General features: G+C 43.5%; 1 protein-coding gene across 1 annotated transcript in view; it reads right to left on the bottom strand.

Moving 5' to 3' along the window:
- Nucleotides 1-19,424, bottom strand: part of nsfb (N-ethylmaleimide-sensitive factor b) — a 68,791-nt gene extending 49,367 nt beyond the window's left edge. Inside the window, exons 1-4 of the mRNA XM_060940351.1 lie at nucleotides 19,198-19,424; nucleotides 4,238-4,323; nucleotides 4,047-4,146; nucleotides 1,017-1,056 (exon numbers count right to left, since the gene is read on the bottom strand). Coding sequence (XP_060796334.1) covers nucleotides 1,017-1,056; nucleotides 4,047-4,146; nucleotides 4,238-4,323; nucleotides 19,198-19,209 — 238 coding nt within the window. The 5' untranslated portion in view covers nucleotides 19,210-19,424. The remainder of the gene's footprint in view (nucleotides 1-1,016; nucleotides 1,057-4,046; nucleotides 4,147-4,237; nucleotides 4,324-19,197) is intronic.
- Between the last annotated feature and the right edge of the window lie 2,825 nt (nucleotides 19,425-22,249).

A 22,249-nucleotide genomic window follows, 5' to 3' on the forward strand; every position in this document is an offset into this window, starting at 1 on the left:
GGAAATGTTGTGGAAGGACCTGAAGCGAGCAGTTCATGTGAGGAAACCCACCAACATCCCAGAGTTGAAGCTGTTCTGTACGGAGGAACGGGCTAAAATTCCTCCAAGCCGGTGTGCAGGACTGATCAACAGTTACCGCAAACGTTTAGTTGCAGTTATTGCTGCACAAGGGGGTCACACCAGATACTGAAAGCAAAGTATCACATACTTTTGCCACTCACAGATATGTAATATTGGATCATTTTCCTCAATAAATAAATGACCAAGTATAATATTTTTGTCTCATTTGTTTAACTGGGTTCTCTTTATCTACTTTTAGGACTTGTGTGAAAATCTGATGATGTTTTAGGTCATATTTATGCAGAAATATAGAAAATTATAAAGGGTTCACAAACTTTCAAGCACCACTGCGTATTAGCATTGTAGCCCCAGTGCAAAACTCAGACATCAACCACGTTTTTAGGTGAGAGGGGCGTTCGTCTATCCTGCCACCTCGGGGCGAGTGTTCGATTTTCCCGCCATCTTGGGGCAAGGAGGGCATTACATTTTTTTCCACCTCGGGGGGAGGTAATAATTAATTTTCTTCCATGCAACACCACAAAACATCAATTCACTCAGAAGTTGCACTAATGAGGGCGAAGCTTTAACGTTTCTTTTCCCATATTAATCCCACTGTTTTAAAATAATCAGAATAAACCAACTGTAGATAATATACAGCCCATACATGCATCATGTGTACAGTGTATTGTGGCATATCGTGCGCACTCATTCATTATCCTCCATTTGAATAACTGAGTACGGTTGTGGACATATCAGTCAAAGTTGTATTTAGCAAGTTTAATATTAAATCTCAACTTTGATTAAAATAAATCTCCTAATACATTCTCACTGAATAAACGGACTTTATTTCACCACAGTTTGTAAGATCTATAGAGTCGTTAAACAAGAACTCAACATGATGAGCAAGAACCAGTCAAGAGCATAACTCAGTAAATAATGTTCTGAAAGATTTTTACCTTCCACGTCCTGATTGAGAGAGAGACCCGCCCATTTCCTCTGGAGGGGGGGGAAAAAAACAACAAGAATTCATTTCAACCCGAGCTTTAACAGGAGCATCAGAAGAAAAATGAAAGATCCTCCACCTAAAACTAACACAGAGATGGAACTTCCTCCTCAGGTTTGATTCACTGTACGGCAAAGACAACGTTTAAAAAAAATAAATTAATTAATTAAAAGCAGTTTTTCTGCCTTCGCAATGACATTTTAGTGTCGATGGAAAACACCAGAGATGGTCTGGGGCAGGGCTTCAGCTAGGGTTGTTCAATTTTAACCATATTTTTTCAAAGACACCCAACACGGGGCCTCATGTATAAATCTGGATATGAATGGATTCTTGCGTAAACTGTTCGTACAAAAGTTTACACAAGAAATTATTCATGAATCTCCGTTATATTCAGAAAAAGTTCGTATCCTCCTCGTGTTCCTGAGTGTGTGTCAATCTGCACACAAGATGACTAGCTAAAGTCATAATTAGCACAGATGACTGCACTTTTATATCTGGAATATATTATCACGTTTTATTTTTATTATATTACTACATTTAGCAGATGCCCTTATCCAGCATGATTTACAGAAATGCTTTTGAGTCTTGATCAAAAACATATCCTGAGGGAGGACTGTTTTTATATCATTGGCATTAATTAAAGAATATAAACGTAAAGAAAATGAACGAACACAAACCCATAAATTAAGACAAATAAAACCTGTCAATTATAATAAAAGAAATGGCAACATATAAACAACTTTTAATTATTAATGTTAGATTGGCATGTTAATGTTAGTAGGGCATGCTGGCACGGTGGTGTAGTGGTTAGCGCTGTCGCCTCACAGCAAGAAGGTTCTGGGTTCGAGCCCCGTGGCCGGCGAGGGCCTTTCTGTGCGGAGTTTGCATGTTCTCCCCGTGTCCGCGTGGGTTTCCTCCGGGTGCTCCGGTTTCCCCCACAGTCCAAAGGCATGCAGTTAGGTTGGCGTGGGGCGGCCTTGGGCTGAGGTGCCCTTGAGTGAGGTACCGAACCCCTGACTGCTCCCCGGGCGCGCTGGTGTGTGTGCGTGTGTGTTCACTGCTTCAGATGGGTTAAATGCAGAGGATGAACTTCACTGTGCTTGAAGTGTGCATGTGACGAATAAAGGTTTCTTCTTCTAATCGTCTTTGATTGGTGTAGAAGAAAATCAAAATAATTCCACACTGTTTTTCAGCCTTTACCCTGATTGGTCATTTCACTCTCCCAGCTGTCTGTGCACGTGCCCTTTTATGGAGTTTTGTGGGCGTCAGTAATGCAAGTGAGCTGTATCAGGAACATACTTTCCCAGTTACATGTTAAACGCGCACGCACACAAGTAGAAAGAAAATCGGTGTTTTCAGAAACCTGTGTACCTCTGTCAGAAAAGTTTAGCTTGGTCTGTTTTACACAAACTTTCACACAAAACTTTAGGAAAAAGCTGATAAATGAGGCCCATTATTTGTAATTTAAAACACTGATTTATAATTCAGGAATCCAATGTTATAAAGCCCTTATGAGGTCTTACATGTGTTAATAAATCATGCTGTGGCTTTATTCAGCACATCCTCATTCCTGCCTACACCACTTACACAGAACTGCGAACTGAATTTTGAAGAAAAGCTCCGATCACAGGCTCCAGATCAGACCTGGGAAACGTCTGTGTGTTTCTGGGCGCTCCTTCAATCTGAGACTACAGTACAAGTGGTTTCCGTTACAAACCATCATTTTTATTTCTGTTTATTTCATTAATGGATTAAAAAAATGCACGCACGCACGCGCTGTGTGTGTTTGGGGTTGATGAGAGTAAAGGCGTGGCTGTAAGACAGGGTCAGGGTGAGGTGGTGACGCTGCAGTACCTGAGAGTTGGAGCTGCTCTCATGTTTACAGACGCAGGACAAGAAGCAGGTAAAGAAAAGACAGTGAGAGATCAGAAACATGCCGAGGAGCCGACAGAAACACAACAAGCCCAGATAAAGCTTTTAAAAATGGATGAGAATCGTGTTAATAAAGGAGTCTTCCAGGTGAGGAGTCCGCCAGGACGCTCAGGTTCAGTGGAATACTGTTCATAGTTATGTTAATTAGCATGTCATTTAAAACACAAATTTTATGGCAATGAGAATGATATATATTTTTAAAAAATACATATTAAAAGCTCAACATAACATAAAAAGTCTAAAATCTAAAGCCAACAAATTCTAATTTCAGACCGTCCCATATTAAAGACTTTTACTGTAAATATTACGTTTAAATTGAGAGAAATTAAAACCTTTTAATGACCAGCAGACACTGGACTTTACAGTTCACTTCCAGAAGAATCCACAGAAATAGATAAATAAATACAATAAAATAACGTGCAGGTTTGGATTAACACAACACTTTACATTTATTATTTATCTTTTATCCATCGCACACAAGTAGTAAACAGACTTAATAAGTCATTAAGATTAACTTGGGTTAAAATTATACTTAAAATATTTTATATATACACACATCAATCTGGGTAAAGCAAGGAATTATAGCTTATGAGAAAAAAATTATAAAATTTATATTATTAAAAGGCAGCAAATATAGTAACAGGATAAGAGAAGCAGCAGAAAGTAAAATAAATTAAAATGTAAATTCTAAAAATAAAATGTTCTTTTAAAAAGTAAATATAACTTTCTATAAAACAATTATACAGATTTATTATTATTACTTAGCAATTAAGATAAGTTTAATAAAAATAAACTAATTTAATCGTTTGTAACAAAGGAAGAAAGATACGCATAGAAATAAATTAATAATTAGATCATTTCATTAAATTAGTTATTTGGGTTTTTTTTGTTTTAAATCAGGAATAAATTAACACTAGAAAAGTTCAAAATAAAAAACTGCACATCAAATATCCAGTGATGGAGAGTAAAAACAGTGAAAAGTGAAGGTAAATAGTTGTGTGTGTGTGTGTGTGTGTGTGTGTGTGTGTGTGTGTGTGTGTGTGTGTTGTACCTGGGGTAAGCTGAAGGCGAGGGTCCCAGGCACAACGCTCTGATGCGTCCTCACTGTGAACACGTACTTGTGCGTGGGCGTGGTCCTGATCATCACATGTCTGGAATATTAGAAACGAGCACGTCGAGTCAGAAGAAGAACAGGAATAACTGCATTATAACAGCTAAAACACGTCCTGATGGAACACTCACTGTCCTGACTTGTAGTCCTTCTCATTGGCGACCACACAGTTGGTCAGCGAGAGCTCGTCAGTCGGACATCGCGCTGCCTGCATCATCTGGAAAGAAAATTCAACACATTCACCACACCAAACACAGACTTCTGAGCTTTATGTTATTTCTCTTTAGTAGTCAAATGCTTGCAATGGTAGTTTTGCAAATTAAAAAAAAAAAGTCCACAGTCCAACTGGCTCCTCTTTGTCATCAGTTCTGTTCATAACTTTTATGGACAGAATTTCTAGGCGCAGCCAAGGGGCGAGGGGTGTCCGGTTTGGTGGCAGCGGGATCACGTCTCTGCTTTTTGTGGACGATGTGGTCCTGTTGTCTTCATCGATCTGTGATTTACAGCATGTGCTGGGACGGTTTGCAGCAGAGTCCAAAGTGATGAGAATCAGCACCTCCTCCGGGGGGCTTCCGGTTTAGCAAATGAGTGGATAGACGTTAAATCAGGAGCTCCCGGTGGATGAAGTGATAAAACATTGAAAAGCCAAAATTCAAACGCGCAAACAGAGGGGATGAGTAATAAAAGGCAAAAAAGAAAAAAAAGAAACGGAGAAGCAAAGAGAGCGAGAAAAAATGGGAGATAGAAAGGGAGACGATAGGTCAGATGCCGCTAACCACGACATGCTAGCTAGCATGAAGGCCGGCTTTGACAATATGTCCAAGCAGATTGGGACCAATAGTGAGGAAAACCGAAAAGAAATGAAGGACATTCGAGAGAGTATTCAAAATCTAGGACGCATGTTGAGACAAGAACTAGCCACTTTTAAGGAGGAGATGGGCAACAGGTTTGAGGCTATCGACAGAAGAATGGAAGCCCAGGGCAGAGATATTGCGGACATGCAAGAGCGCGTGGGGGGCGTCGTGGCTCAGGTGGATAAGGCGCCATACCATAAATCCGGGGACCCGGGTTCGATTCCGACCCGAGGTCATTTCCCGAACCCTCCCCGTTTCTCTCTCCCACTCATTTCCTGTCTCTACACTGTCCGATCCAATAAAAAAAAAAGTGAAAAAGCCCAAAAAAAATCTTTAAAAAACTCGCAAGAGCGCGTGGTGGAGACCGAGGAGTGGAATGCAGATCTGAAGGGGATTCTCGCCGCTTCCCTCAGGCAGCAAAGGCGGTTACAGGAGAAGGTAACTGACTTAGAAGGGGGATCAAGAAGGAACAATATTTGAGTTTGGGGAGTACCAGAGGGCGCAGAGAAGGATTCAGCATCCGAGTTTATAGAGCGCTTGATTCGCGAGGAGCTTAAACTCGGGGAAGATACTAGTCTACACATACAAGGTGTTCACAGAGCATTGGCACCGAGACCCGCCCCAGACAAGAACCCCAGTGCGATCATTGTCAACTTCCTGCAGTACCAAATCAAGGAGGACATCCTCAAAAAGGCCTGGCAGACAAAAATCGAGATTGGGGGAAGGAGAGTGACGCTCGACCACGACTACTCAGCGGAGGTGGCTGCAAAGTGCCGTAGCTATGCGGGACTGAAGAGAGTTCTAAAGAGAGAAGGGATTAGGTTCCAGTCACCGCTAACGGCACTGAGAGTCCACTGGCAAGGAGGCGTCAAGACCTACGGCAGTCCACAAGAAGCTGCGCGAGCAATGGACGAGAAGGGAATGAAGGTAGATGGACTGATAGAGGAACAACCGATGCTGGAGCAGCCGCTTGAGTCCGCTTTCAAGCGGCGCAGAGTTGGGGACCAGGAGACCGACGTCGCTGGGAGAGCAAGGAAGGAACTGAAACGGTTCACTTGGAAGAAATGAGAGGAGGTGAGAAGAAACTTTCTCTGTGGCTTATATCACGGAACAGGCACGACCTTTTGTATTTTCTATTTGGATTCTTATTATTTTTCCCAAAGACAATATTTGGTCCCTGGCTGATTTCTGAAAGTTACGCAAGTAGCCTTTAGGCATATTTTATTTGGGCGAAGGATGAGGGGAAACACTAGATGCTAGCTGCTAAGCACTGTTACACTGTTACAGGGGATAGATTAGGGATAAAATTAGCTCATGTTTTAAGTCGTTCAAATTCTGTAAAGCTGCTTTGCGACAATGTTTATTGTTAAAAGCGCGAAACAAATAAACTTGACTTGATTTGTTACACATGCTATGAGAGACGAATCGAATGACATAGCCCACACATGGGGGGGGGGGGCAGATCTTGCACTTTTTAGTGTGTGTGTGTGTGTGTGTGTGTGTGTGTGTGTGTATGTGTGTAACTTATGGTGTGTGTTTGTGAGTGTGTGTGTGTGCGTGTGTGTGTGTGCGTGTGTGTGGATGTGTGTAACTTCTGGTGTGTGTGTGTGTGTGTGTGTGGGTGGATGTGTGTAACTTCTGGTGTGTGTGTGTGTGTGTGTGTGTGTGTGTGTGTGTGTGTGTGTGTGTGTGGATGTGTGTGGATGTGTGTAACTTCTGGTGTGTGTGTGTGTGTGTGTGTGTGTGTGTGTGTGTGTGTGGATGTGTGTAACTTCTGGTGTGTGTGTGTATGTGTGTGTGTGTGGGTGGATGTGTGTAACTTCTGGTGTGTGTTTGTGTGTGTGTGTGTGTGTGTGTGTGGATGTGTGTGGATGTGTGTAACTTCTGGTGTGTGTGTGTGTGTGTGTGGATGTGTGTAACTTCTGGTGTGTGTGTGTGTGTGTGTGTGTGTGTGTGTGTGTGTGTGTGTGTGTGTGTAACTTATGGTGTGTGTTTGTGAGTGTGTGTGTGTGGATGTGTGTAACTTCTGGTGTGTGTGTGTGTGTGTGTGTGTGTGTGTGTGTGTGTGTGTGTGTGTGTGTGTAACTTATGGTGTGTGTTTGTGAGTGTGTGTGTGTGGATGTGTGTAACTTATGGTGTGTGTTTGTGAGTGTATGTGTGTAACTTCTGGTGTGTGTGTGTGTGTGTGTGTGTGTGTGTGTGTGTGTGTGTGTGTAACTTCTGGTGTGTGTGTGTGTGTGTGTGTGTGTGTGTGTGTGTGTGTGTGTGTGTAACTTCTGGTGTGTGTTTGTGAGTGTGTGTGTGTGTGTGTGTGTGTGTGTGGGTGGATGTGTGTAACTTCTGGTGTGTGTGTGTGTGTGTGTATGTGTGTAACTTCTGGTGTGCGTGTGTGTGGATGTGTGTAACTTCTGGTGTGTGTGTGTGTGTGTGTGTGTGTGTGTGTGTGTGTGTAACTTATGGTGTGTGTTTGTGAGTGTGTGTGTGTGGATGTGTGTAACTTATGGTGTGTGTTTGTGAGTGTGTGTGTGTGGATGTGTGTGGATGTGTGTAACTTCTGGTGTGTGTGTGTGTGTGTGTGTGTGTGTGTGTGTGTGTGTGTGTGTGAGTGTGTGTGGATGTGTGTAACTTCTGGTGTGTGTTTGTGAGTGTGTGTGTGTGCGATTGTGAAAAATGACGCTGCTATGTTTGCTTTATGAGGCTATCCACTTCTATTTTACTGGTCTAAATCACTACAAATTGCTCTAATGACAGATTTGATGACATTTCCTGTACATTTTATTTATTTATCTTTTTATTACATCCACCTGCCAAGGGACGACAGGCGGAAATTAGCACGTACTGCTATAACCTGGTACAGACGTCTGTCCTTACCACAAGGATAATGTTTAATTTGTACACTGTCCCTTTTAAAAATAAAATAAACTCTAAACGTATATATTTTGGTTTTTTTGTGGGGTTTTTTTTGTTTTTTCTTTCCCTTTTTTCTTTTTTTTATGGGTTAGCCTACTTGGTTTACTGAATGGGGTACGCTGTTCTATTTTATTTCATTCTTCATTAAGTGGGGAGGTTTGGACAGTGTGGGTAAAGAGATATCCCTGTGCCTAACGTTTTGTTGGCCTTAAAAGAACCATAAGGACAAGGCTGGGAGTGATGGTTGGAATATGTTGGACATTTTTAGCGTGGACGGAGGACTTCAGTTTGGAGAGTTTGGAGGGGCCCTCTTACGAGAGGATTTCCCCTCTCCTCACCAACAGGGGAAATGGGGAGAGATAAAGAAGCCCAGTTTACCATGGGAGATCACTTTTTTGTTTCCTGTTGTTGATGGTTTTTTTGGGTCCATGTTTAGCTTATGGGTAATGAAAGTGCACTGGGGAACTGATGTATAATGCAGCATGAAGGTGTTAAAGTGGCATCACTGAATGTGAATGGGCTGAGTAGTCCAATTAAGAGGGCAAAGTTTATGGCCAAATTCAGAAAAGAAAAAATGCAGGTGGTGTTTCTGCAGGAGACACATTTGTCTACAGAGGAACATGAGAAACTAAAGAGATTTGGGTATAACAACACATTTTATAGCACTTACCCCAAACAAAGTAATAGGAGAGGGGTAGCCATATTAATAACAAATTCAACCAAATTTGAACCTGAAAAAGAAATGTGTGATAGGGAGGGAAGGTACATAATGGTAAAGGGTAAATTAGAGGGACAGAGAGTGACACTGATCAGTGTATACTGTATGCACCTCCAGATAGCAAGAAAACCTTCTTTGAATCATTATTTGACATCGTTAATGTAGAATTGGAGGGGATCTTAATATGTGGAGGGGACTTCAATATGGTGATGAATTACAATTTAGATACGACTAGTACAAAGAAGAATAGGACATGGCTTAGTAGATATACGAGTACGCAGCTGGTTGATTTGGGAATCGTAGTTGTTTGGAGAGACCTACATCCCTTGGAGAGAGACTACACACACTATTCACACCCACACCAAATGTATTATTTCTTCATGACAAAGGGAGATGTGCATAGGGTAGAGGACTGTAGGATAGGGGTAGCATATTCATCAGACCATAGCGCAGTCTACCTGACAATAAACTTAAACAAGAGAAGGAGGACTACAGTGTGGAGGATGAATGTGGGGGTACTGAATGACAAAGACCTGGTGGAAAGGATGAAAATGGATATAAATAGGTATATAGTGGAAAACGATAATGGGGAAGTAGATCCAATCATTCTTTGGGATGCACCGTCATTAGGGGGAATTTGATGGCACAGACAACGCTTCGCAAGAAATCCAGACTAGTGAACTACCAGACACAAATTGGTCACTTAAAGGATTTGGAGAGAAAACATAATGCCACAAGCAACCCAGAGGTACTTAGACAAGTGAAAGAAACAAAGAATAAAATTGATAATATATTACTGTCAGAGGTGGAAAAGAAGGCTAGATTTGTCAAACAAACCTATTATGAGGGCGGTCCCAAAGCACACAGATTACTGGCTAGACGTATAAGAAAACAACAAGCATTGAACACCATATACAAAATTAGAGACCCCCAGACTAATGACTTGCTTACTGAACCAGACGAAATAGAGAGAGTATTCAGGAAATATTATCAAAACTTATACACACAACCAGCAATGGCAGACGAACACGATATGAGAAACTTCCTGGACAGGTTGGATCTACCATCAATAGGGGAAGAGCAGAATACATTATTGACTGCAGATATCACAGAGGAGGAAATGGAAAGAGCGATCTCTAAGATGAAGAACAATAAATCTCCTGGCAGTGACGGATTCCCCTCAGAATTCTATAAAACCTTTAGAGAAGAGTTGACCCCGCTACTGCTGGCCTCATTTAGACGCACAATTAAAGAAGGGAAAATCCCTCCTTCATAGAGGGAGGCCATTATCACAACCATACCCAAAGAGGGCAAGAATAAAGAGCATTGTAGCAGCTATAGACCAATATCAGTACTAAATGTGGATTACAAGATGTACACCTCAATAATCTCCAAAAGATTTGAGACATTCATGACTGACATTATAGACGAAGACCAGACCGGCTTTATTACAGGAAGACAGACACAGGACAATATTAGGAGGATGATACACATTGTAGAAGAGACTCAACAAACGAAGAATAGTGCAATTTTAGTTAGTGTAGACGCAGAGAAAGCTTTTGACAGTGTCAACTGGACTTACTTATATAAGGTGTTAGAAAGATTTGGTTTCAATGAGGAATCTGTCCAGTGTATTAAGGCGTTATATCAAGAACCGACTGCTAGGATTAAGGTGAATGGTAGTCTCACGGACCCCTTTTGTCTGGGAAGGTCTACTAGACAGGGGTGTAGTCTCTCTCCAACTCTCTCTGCAATATTTATAGAGCCATTGGCACAGGCGATTAGGCAGAACCAGGGCATCAAAGGGGTGGAGGTGAATGGTAGAGAACATAAGACAGGGCTGTTTGCAGATGATGTGGTAGCCTACTTGGAGCGACCCAGTGAGTCCTTCCCTGCACTGATGAACCTACTGGAGGAATATGGATATTACTCAGGATACAAACTTAATGTTACCAAAACACAAATCCTGGCTATAAACTATGCCCCTACACCAGAGTTAGAAGAGAAATACAAAATTAAGTGGAATTCCGAAACAATTAGATACCTGGGAGTGAACATCACAAAGGGAGTGGGGAGGTTATACGCTGCAAATTACATTCAGATTAACCAGGAACTCAGACGGGATATAGGAAGATGGCCAATACTGCAACTGGATCTTAGTTCAAGGATAGAAATAATTAAGATGACTGTATTACCGAGGCTACTGTACCTGTTTCAAACTCTGCCAGTAATGATACCACAGAAACACTTTATGGAGTGGGATAGATGGATATCCAGGTTCATTTGGGGGGTAGGAGGCCAAGGATTCGATATAGCACCATGTAGCTCCCCAAGGACAAAGGGGGCATGGCAGTACCGAATCTGCAGGACTACTTCTATGCTGCACAGCTTAGGGCAGTAACTTGTTGGTGTAATAGAGAATATGTAGCTAGATGGAAGGATATAGAAATGAAGGTAGAGGCTAGCCCAGTACAAATATTAATAACTGATAGGGAATTGTTTAAGAGGGAAGAGGGATTGTTGGACCCAATTACTAAATTCACATTGGGGATTTGGTACTTGGTAGTGAGAAAGTATGGACTACAGACTGACGCAAAGATTCTGAGGTGGATAATCCATGACAAGAGATTCAAACCAGGAATTAGTGACTGGGGCTTTGAGAGATGGGCACATAGGGGTATTACAGCAATATGTACACTAGTTGAGAGGGGGGATGTGCAGAGTTTTCAGGCTTTAAGGGAGAAATTTTATTTGGAGGCAAACGAACTTTTTCGATATTTTCAGGTGAGGGATTATTATTTAAAGGAAATAAAGTTAGAACAGGGTTTTTTCTAGAAAAATTTAGTATGAGGGCGCTCACCATGGCGAGGGAGCGAAGCGGGGGGGGATGGTGCCGGTTGTCCCCCCCCGCCGTGCAAAGCCTTTGAAAAATGCTCCAATGGGACATTCTGAGGCTATCTGAGAGGGAAATTGTAACAAATTGTCTGTCAACATTGAAAAAGAAAGAAGTAATCTTCTTCTGCCCCGGACAGTCTTTGGCTTTCTTCCACTTCGTGCCGCGGGATGACATCTTTAAATGCCCAAGTGTCAACAAAAACAACTCGCAAACTACTTCTGTGAGAAGCTCGCGCGCCGGTGGGTGAAAGGTCATTCAGTCTCGAGAAATCTCGCTCTACAAGTCAGCTGACCTTGTATGTAACCCATGTCAAATCTCGCGAGAGCAGCCGCGACAAGTAAACAACTAAACAACATGGCGCCTCAGTCTGGAAAACGCCAATTCGGATTGTTTTTGCACCGTCTGGTGGTGAATCTACTATGATTGGAATATTTTTGGAGCAATTATAACGTATTTGATGATCAGACACATTGTCACGTAGTGTTGCTGGGATGTTTTCACGGGGTCGGTAAGGGGGCGCACGCCGAGAGTAAGAGGGCGCAGCGCCCCTGTTCCCCCGTTTAGACGAAAGCCTGTAGAAGAACCCAAAGAACAGAATATGATTATTAAAATAATGATAAATGCATACGAAGGGAGAAAATGTAGAGTAATCTCAGCTCTACAGACCCCTTTCACATGACGTCACCGCGCCGCGAGATTTTGTTAGGCGCCATACTGGAAGACCAAGTACATGCACTCACAATATAAAACAAAGTACAAGCGAGAGTAAAGTGACACGATGGCTGATAATTCTGGTTATGTGAGTACATTACCAGCTGCAGAAAGGGCACGGTATGTGGAGAAACTGGCTGTGATTGATGGGTTTGACCCATATGATAAGACTCGCGGCAAGAGAGAATGGAAACATAAGGAGGACCGGACACCAATTCTGCCATCTGTTTGCTACCCAGACATTGTAAACTATTTGTTGTTTACACCCAGTGCCTACACTCAGTGTTCGAACTATGCCGATATTTTCAGGGGGTCCCTTTTTTTCCCTTGGGGGGGGGTGTGTGCGCTTGCGCTTGTCTCGTCGCGCAGATCTCCAAACACATGAGAAGCCTATCTTGCGCACATATCACGCGGACTCCACACCTCCACACACGCATCGCGTCTGAAGTCATAACTCATCAGGGGAAATCGTGTCCGCATTGGCATGTTCAAAAAACAACCTCGCGTCAACAATGATACCACACGCAAGAAAAAAAAACAGTCAGGCTACTCAACAACCAACCCGGCAGCAGCGAGCCCCAAACCATCCTAAATTATTATTATTATTAAATTGTAGAAGTCTGGGAGGCTTGCTCCTCATACAGTTATCAACTTGGGGCCACTTTAGCATGTTTTAAATCTGAATTTCTTGGGTTTGCTTACCTCAAAGTGTCCGCAGATCATGCACAGACTTATCCATTATATCCACAGTTTTTTGCCAAGTCTCACACAGGTTTCTTTCAAGTCTACTGTTGGGCCAATAAATCATAAATAAAACAGCTCAGATTTGTTTGTTTAAGTCGTTTGCCACTCCACTTTATTCTCGTGGGTTCACATACCGCTGCCATTATTATCCCCTTATCATGAGTTTGTTGGTCTTCCAAAATGGCGCAGGGTCTGTTTACTTCCGGTTTCGGGTGATGTCAGTGAAAGGGGTCTATACCAAGCTATAGGTGCCAGTGGGGGTAATAATTCAACTGTCTATATTAAAGAAAAATGGGAAAAAGAGCTTGGAATAGAAATAACAGAAGATGACTGGTATAAAGTGTGCAAGGTTCAACACTCAGCCACTAGCCCTAGGGTATGGCGAGAATTTGGGTGGAAGAACATTATAAGGTTTTTCATAACACCAAAGATTAAGGGGAGATACACACCAGATCAGAAATCATGTTGGAGGTTGTGTGGTCAAGCGGAGGCAGACCATACACATGTGTTTTGGAAATGTCAAAAGATGGAGGGATACTGGGAGGGAGTCTGGAGTGTGCTGAGGGAGATTCTGGGATATGAGATACCTAAGACTTGTTTGGTATTATATCTGGGGAACAGCCCACAAGAGGAGGTACAAGGAGAAGATAAATACCTGGTGAAAGTATTATTAGTGGCTAGCAGGAAGGCAATTACAAGGGCCTGGTATGGACCCTTCCCATGTGACGTCACGACAAACACGGCTGCCATTTTGGACATGAACTACCAGTAGTTTACCACAGCCAACAACGAGGAATGACGGCGAAGCATCGAAAGGAATATAGCCATCAAAGAAAGTTTTTACTTTCAGCAAGACTTCCATCATGCCATTATATTGTTGTGCACCTGGATGTAGTAACCATCAACACACAAGGCAAGATTTATCATTTTATCGGATCCCGACAGATGCTGACCGACGGAGAAGATGGATGGTCTCTAAAATATTGGCAAAATGATGTTTATTGAGATAGCAATCGTGTGTAATGGGAAGCATTTGCATATCCGAAGTGTTGTGTTTACATCAAAGATAAAATAAACCGATATGACAACGACTGCTGCTGCCAGGTTGGGGACACAAACTAGTAGAAAGGAAGTGTGCCAACAGTGCCAACACACTTCCTTTGTGGTCGATTCTACTTTAAGGTAAGATGCATTTAATTATTCGTCTGCTGTGGGTTTGGAATCGGTAGCCTGACCGATTCGTTCATGTTTGTGGTGCCATTTGTTTGTTGACGCGTGTTGAAATGGAAGATTGGTTGTTGACATGATTTCCAGTGATGCTTTGGTGCTGCTGTGGATCAGATGTGTTGAGTAGCCTGACTGTTTTTTTTTCTTGCGTGTGGTATCATTGTTGACGCGAGGTTGTTTTTTGAACATGCCAGTGCGGACACGATTTCCCCTGATGAGTTATGACTTCAGACGCGATGCGTGTGGAGGTGTGGAGTCCGCGTGATGTGTGCGTAAGATAGGCTTCTCATGTGTTTGGAGATCCGCGCTCTGAGGCAAGCGCAAGCACCCCCCCCCAAGGGAAAAAAAGGGACCCCCCCGAAAATATCGGCATAGTTCGAACACTGGGTTGGAGAAAGTAATGGCAAATAGTGAGTGCACAAACCATAGAAGGTAAACTGTACACAGCGCCAGGGCAGTGTGATGGTATGTCTACTTTTAGATTGTGTTAGCTGATCAATGAACACACTCGTCACTCGACGAGTTTCACGTCTTTACGACGGATATTTAAACGTGTGTTAGGTATTATTGTTGCAGTCTAAACAGTCATTGTAGCAGCTAGATGAGCGAGAACCGAAAGGGTCTGTGCCATAAACCGTTATTTCTTCATGTCCAAAATGGCGGTTGCGTTTACGAAGGTCACGTGAGTGAAAAGGGTCTATAAGGTAGACCCCCCCCCCAACTAGAGATCAGTGGCTGAGCATTGTGGAGGAGATTTATGATATGGAGAGGCTCACACATACATTGAGAATGAGGGAGGAACAGCTTGAAAGGAAATGGGAGAAAATTACAGAAGGGGTAAGGATGATACCACTAGAAATTATAGTCATGACAACTGAACAAGACAGAATTGTTGCATTGTGACTGAATGAGAGGACCTATAAGCTGTTAATGGAGGGTTTTTTTCTTTGTTATTTGTTTTTTGTGTATTATTGTATTTGAATGAAAAAAATCCAATAAAAATTAAAGTTTAAAAAAAAAAAAGAGAGAATCAGCATCTCCAAGTCCGTGGCCACGGCGCTCAGCCAGAAACAGGCGGAGTGCCTACTCCGGATCAGGGGGGAGTTGCTCCCTCAAGTGGAGGAGTTTAAGTATCTCGGGGTTTTGTCCACGAGTGAGGGTAAGGCCAAAAAAAAAAAAAGATAGTGTGTTTCAGGTAACATGAAATACTAAAATAAGGTCGGTAGGTAGGAAAAAGGTTTTTTTTTTTTCTTAATTTTTTTTATTTTGTTCGAAAAAATTAACACAAGTAAACATCTTACAAAATAGTATTTTGGCACAGAATCCTTTATACCACACATCATAATAAAAGTGTTTTAAATCTTTAAACGAATAAAAAAAAAAAAAAATCGCGAGAGTTCGAGTTATGATCTACGGAAGCGTATTGCTGCCACACAAAAAAATTGGCTTAGAATCAAGTAATTACGTGAAAAGATATTGTTAACAAAGTTATCACGTTTTTACAATATATTTATCATGTAATAACATATCACGTAATTTCATGATACGAAATTATCACATTATTTCATGATATTTTTATGTAATAACATGAAAACACCTTATCAAGAAATAACGTGAAAATAACGTCCTAGGCTACTTCCATTAAAAGCAGACGGCCTAGCCTACTGTAGAACTTGGGTCGAGCAAAAACATGGCTGAATCCTGAATGACTCCTATTTGTATAAATAGGGAACTACATAGGCGGCAAAACGTAGTGTTTTTCCCTGCCATGGAAGTGCACTTGTATATTGAAGAGGAAGCAATTTGCATTACAGCCTTGAATGAGGATTCAAAATGGCGCCTCGGCTCAGTTTTGCCTTCCTCCTTCAGTATACAAGTGCGCTTCCATGTTTATGCAGGAGGGCTGATAGAAGTGGCGAAACATTTTACTTTTTATCGTTTCTTTCACAACTTGAATGCGTTGAAACAAAAAATTATGACAAACTAACGCCGCTTACACTAAAATATCGAGGGAAATTTGTAATAAAAACTTTACGGTCGGCAATTTCGCCGCCGAAGTTCTCAGTCGGTCGGGTTACCGGAAACACACTATTTTTTTTTATTTGGCCTAAGGGGGAGCGGGAGTTGGACAGACGGATCGGGGCAGCGTCAGCAGTGACAGGGACACTAAACCGGTCTGTGGTGGTAAAGAGAGAGCTGAGCCAAAAGGCAAAGCTCTCAAGTTACTGGTCCATCTATGTTCCCACTCTCACCTATGGTCACGAGCTATGGGTAGTGACTGAAAGATCACGGATACAAGCAGTAGAAATGAGTTTTCTCTGCAGGATGGCTGGGCTCTCCCTTAGAGACAGGGTGAGAAGCTCGGCCATTCGGAGAGACTCGGAGTAGAACTGCTGCTCCTCCACATCGAAAGGAGTCAGTTGAGGTGGTTCGGGCACCTTGTTAGGATGCCCCCTAGACACCTCCCAAAAGAGGTTTTCTGGGCATGCCCCACTGGGAGGAGACCCCGGGGCAGAGCCAGGACATGCTGGAGAGATTACATCTCTTGGCTGGCCTGGGAACGCCTCGATATTCCCACGGAAGAGCTGGTGGAGGTGGCCGGGGAGAGGGAAGTTTGGGCTGCTCTGCTTAGGCTGCTACCCCCACAACCCGGATCAGCGATAAAAAATGGATGGATGGATGGATGGATGGATGGATGTGGCAGGAAGCAGGAAGGCAATGCATTTAAAAAAAAAAAAAAAGGTGGACACACAACAGTATCTGGAGTTGGACAGAATGGTGTGAGGTGCACTGGTGCTGAGCTATGGTAACTCCAATAGCCACTCTGTACAAACATGATGAGCAGAAAAGCATTTCAAAATGTCAAACCTTGACGCTAACAGGTTACAAGAGCAGATGATCAGATCAGGTTCCACTTCCTGTCAGCTAAGAACAGGAACCTGAGGCTACAGTGAGCACTGAAACTGGGCAGATTGGAAAAACACAGTACCGTGAGATGTTTTTCCAATCTTCGCCGTCCCAATCCGGTGCCCAAAGGAGCCTCAGAGTCCTGTCCTTGGCTGACAGGAAGTAGTCCAAATTCCTCCAGTGCCAATTACAGGATCATTACATTCCTTTTGAACTTCACATCCTGATAGAAATTGTACAGAAATGGCACCCTAACATGTTAAAAAACAAAAGGAATGTAAAGTCATGCGGCTCTGAGCAGGATAAAGCAGCTACTGATGAACCAACGAATGAATGAACAAATGCAAGAATCTTTATATCTATTTGTAAGAAAGTAAAAATGCCCAACTTTTCTAATACATGCCTCGACATTGCAACTGGTCACCATAGAAACGTCATGAAAACATCTTCAAGCTTTAATTATATCGATGTTATAGGATGCTGAATATGACACTGACTGAAAAGTCCACCACTGAAAGAAAGGAGGCGGGGTTCTAGCGCCGATTACTTCGTCCAAAAACGTTCATTCATGAAAGGAGGGGGGGGAGAGAGAGAGAGAGAGTGTGTGTGTGTGTATGAGAGAGAGACAGAGAGTGTGTGTGTGTGTGTGTGTGTGAGAGAGAGACAGAGGGGAAGGGGAGAGAGAGAAGAAAGAGAGAAAGAGGAGAAAGATAGAAAGAGGGGAGAAAGAGGGGGAGAGAAAGAGACTTTTTAAATTGCTGCTATAATGTAAGTGAGAACAGGAACTAACTTGTTTCTCAGATGTCATTTCCATAAAAGGATAGAAATTCACTCACAAATCAAAGAAACATCATCATAGTCGATGTCACTTCAACTGCCGTGGGATAAGAGGAAGAACACGCTTCAGGACGTCGCGCTGTAGGAAAATAATCAGTGCTGTGGTGGCAGCAGGAGCTGCACTTCATCACCACCTTACACTCACCGATTATCTTCCTGTAACAGACCGACGCACAGTGGACTGTTCCTGACTGAAAAACACAGACCTCTGACTCGAGCCTGAACACAAGTGCACCTCACATGCAAATCAAATGGAATGCTTTTACATATTTAACGAGAAATTGCAGCGAAGGTCTTCTCTTACTGAACTCATTCTGACTTGATGAAGGAAACCATGGTTGCTATGGTAACAGCCTATACTTTGACAGATTGGATAAAACGATGATGCAAATCGAGACCCGGATAAGGAACTCTCACCCAGGGCCACCCTGAGCCAGGGCCTTACCGCTGCACCAGACAGGCAGATATTATGGGATGGTCACATAGGAAATGGAGGCGTTTCTAATTTGCATATTCGTGCATATGAATAGACTGCTGCATTTTTAATGCGGGTGAAGGTGCAGAGCTGTTTTAAGGCCATTTATCATCAATTTATTTGCTGTTAATGGCTTAGAAAAGTACAGGTTGAAGTTTACTTTCATTTAATTTACTGTATATTTACATCTTTAATTTTAATAGGATTAAAAAACACTGTAAATACTAGTAAGCTTTATTTTATGATCAACTACACAACTGATGACGCTTTTCAATTTAAACTTCACAAAATATAGACAAAAATATAAAAACCCAGTCATGAGCTGTTATATAAAACATTTGGACATATTTTTCTACACAATACTGAGTTTATTATGGTTTGATTCCAAACTGCGCTACTATTATAGACAGTCCACTCAGTAGGGTGTACAAGGCGCCATGCTGAAGGGAATGTAGTGCATTCATACAGAAAGTAGTCTGGGATTTGGGACACAGCCTGTAACCAAGCAGCTAGCGCGGTGCTGCGTCTGTATAACTGTGTCAGGATCAGGAATTACTTTCAGTACCAAATAAAAACAGAGTTAACAAGCATTAATTGTATGATTTACGTCATCAAACCAGGCGCTGAAATGATATTTAATATTTTAGCTTCAAGGGTGCCGCGTCATTAACTCATGAGACAGCTCCACTTCCGGGATACAAACTAACTTAGCGAGAAACACTGAGAGCATCCGGAGCGCACTGCGAGGCCCGAGGTGGACACTGTTCGAACGTTATGTTTAAAAAAAACCTCACTAAAACATGTAAACTCACCCTGCCAGCCATGTTGTTGTATGTTTTAAAGGTGGTGCAGCAGTGAGGAGAAGCGCTGAGTGAATCACTAACTCCACACGGGGAGAGTGGACACTGCGGCGTGTCAAAATAAAAGCCGCGTTCAGTGAGACAGTGTGTGTGTGTGAGAGAGAGAGTGTGTGTGTGAGTGACAGAGAGAGAGAGTGTGTGTGAGTGACAGAGAGAGAGAGTGTGTGTGAGTGAGAGAGAGAGTGTGTGTGTGTGAGAGAGAGAGTGTGTGTGTGTGAGTGACAGAGAGAGAGAGAGTGTGTGTGAGTGACAGAGAGAGAGAGTGTGTGTGAGTGACAGAGAGAGAGTGTGTGTGAGTGTGTGTGTGTGAGAGAGAGAGTGTGTGTGTGTGAGTGACAGAGAGAGTGTGTGTGTGAGAGAGTGTGTGTGAGTGACAGAGAGAGAGAGTGTGTGTGTGTGTGAGTGACAGAGAGAGTGTGTGTGTGAGAGAGTGTGTGTGTGAGTGACAGAGAGAGAGAGTGTGTGTGTGTGAGAGAGTGTGTGTGTGTGTGAGTGACAGAGAGAGTGTGTGTGTGAGAGAGTGTGTGTGTGAGTGACAGAGAGAGAGAGTGTGTGTGTGTGTGAGTGACAGAGTGTGTGTGTGAGAGTGTGTGTGTGAGTGACAGAGAGAGAGAGTGTGTGTGAGTGACAGAGAGAGAGAGTGTGTGTGTGAGTGTGTGTGTGTGAGAGAGAGAGTGTGTGTGTGTGAGTGACAGAGAGAGTGTGTGTGTGAGAGAGTGTGTGTGTGAGTGACAGAGAGAGAGAGAGTGTGTGTGTGTGAGTGACAGAGAGAGTGTGTGTGTGAGAGAGTGTGTGTGTGAGTGACAGAGAGAGAGAGTGTGTGTGTGTGAGAGAGTGTGTGTGTGTGTGAGTGACAGAGAGAGTGTGTGTGTGAGAGAGTGTGTGTGTGAGTGACAGAGAGAGAGAGTGTGTGTGTGTGTGAGTGACAGAGTGTGTGTGTGAGAGTGTGTGTGTGAGTGACAGAGAGAGAGAGTGTGTGTGAGTGACAGAGAGAGAGAGTGTGTGTGAGTGACAGAGAGAGAGAGTGTGTGTGTGAGTGTGTGTGTGTGAGAGAGAGAGTGTGTGTGTGTGAGTGACAGAGAGAGTGTGTGTGTGAGAGAGTGTGTGTGTGAGTGACAGAGAGAGAGAGTGTGTGTGTGTGTGAGTGACAGAGAGAGTGTGTGTGTGAGAGAGTGTGTGTGTGAGTGACAGAGAGAGAGAGTGTGTGTGTGTGAGAGAGAGTGTGTGTGTGTGAGAGAGAGTGTGTGTGTGTGTGTGTGTGTGTGAGAGAGTGTGTGTGAGTGACAGAGAGAGAGAGTGTGTGTGTGTGTGTGTGTGAGCGACAGAGAGAGAGAGTGTGTGTGAGTGACAGAGAGAGAGAGAGATTTAATCTCTCTTTGTCACTAGCCACTGTCCCCCACTGCCTGAAATCGGCAACCATAGTTCCCGTCCCTAAGTCCACCACCATTAGTAGTCTCAGTGATGATAGACCCATTGCACTAACACCTGTGGTGGCAAAATGCTTCAAAAAGCTGCTCCTAAAACACATTAAAGATTGCCTCCCCCCCCAGCTTTGACCCCCACCAGTTTGCCTATAAAGCGAACAGGTCTACTGAGGACGCCATCTCCACTGCCCTCCACACTGCCCTGCACCACCTGGAGAATCCGGGGAGCAGTTGGGAGTTCAGTGCCTCGCTCAAGGGCATCTCAGCCCAAGGCCGTCCCATATTAACCTAACCTGCATGTCTTTGGACTGTGGGGGAAACCGGAGCACCCGGAGGAAACCCACGCGGACACGGGGAGAACATGCAAACTCCGCACAGAAAGGCCCTCGCCGGCCGCTGAGTTCGAACCCAGAACCTTCTTGCTGTGAGGTGACCGTGCTACCACTACACCACCGTGCCGCCCACTCCAGGCACTGCAACATCATCGAGACCGTCAATGACGGCGTAGCTCACTCCGGCCCTGTGAGAAATCAAATCTAACCATTTATCCGTTATGCTAATCCCTGCAGATAAGCCCCTGCTGATCAGAGGGGTGTGGTCTGAGGGGGCTATGGAGGCACTACAGAACTGTTTTGAATGCATGGACTGGGACATGTTCAAGGCAGCTGCCACTTATAATGATCAAACCAACATAGATGAGTACGCCATGTCTGTGTCAGCCTACATCAACAAATGCATGGAGGACGTCAGCAACATAAAGAGCATCACCACCCAGGCCAACCAAAAGCCCTGAATGACTTGTGAAGTACGCAAAATGCTAAAGGCACGGAACTCAACCTTCAAGTCTGGTGATGAGAAGGCACTGAGAGCAGCGAGAGCTAATTTAAACCATGACATCAGACTAGCAAAGCGTGCTCACAGTCAAAAAATCCAGGACTTTTTCCACAATGCTGCTAACACCAGGGATATGTGGCAAGGCATATGGGTTATCACAAACTACAGGATAGCCCCTCCCGAGTGTGATGATGACGCGGACTTCCTAAATAAACTCAATAACTTCTTTGGGAGGTTTGAGGCACTAAATAGCACTCCTGTGGTGAAAGCTGTTCCCCAACAGGATGAAAAGGCACTCTGTCTTGATACAGCTGAAGTGTGGAGGACTCTGAGGAGAGTCAACACACGGAAGGCCCCGGGCCCCGATAATATTCCTGGTTGGGCACTCAGTGAATGTGCAGACCAGCTGGCTCATGTTCTAACGGACATTTTCAACACCTCACTGGATCAAGCCAAAGTCCCAGCATGTTTCAAGACTGCCACCATCATCCCAGTGCCTAAAAAACCCTCAAATTACATCACTTACTGTAATGACTATCGGCCTGTCGCACTCACTCCCGTTATGATGAAATGCTTTGAGAGGCTGGTAAAGGAGTACATCACCTCCAGGCTCCCTCCCACATTCAACCCCTTCCAGTTTGCCTACCGGCCAAACCGCTCCACTGAAGATGCCATCTCCTCCGCTCTTCACCTGAGCCTTGCACGCCTGGAGAAAAACACTCATGTGCGGATGCTGTTCCAGGACT

The sequence above is a fragment of the Neoarius graeffei genome, chromosome 14 (assembly GCF_027579695.1).
Source record: "Neoarius graeffei isolate fNeoGra1 chromosome 14, fNeoGra1.pri, whole genome shotgun sequence".
Lineage (NCBI taxonomy): Eukaryota > Metazoa > Chordata > Actinopteri > Siluriformes > Ariidae > Neoarius > Neoarius graeffei.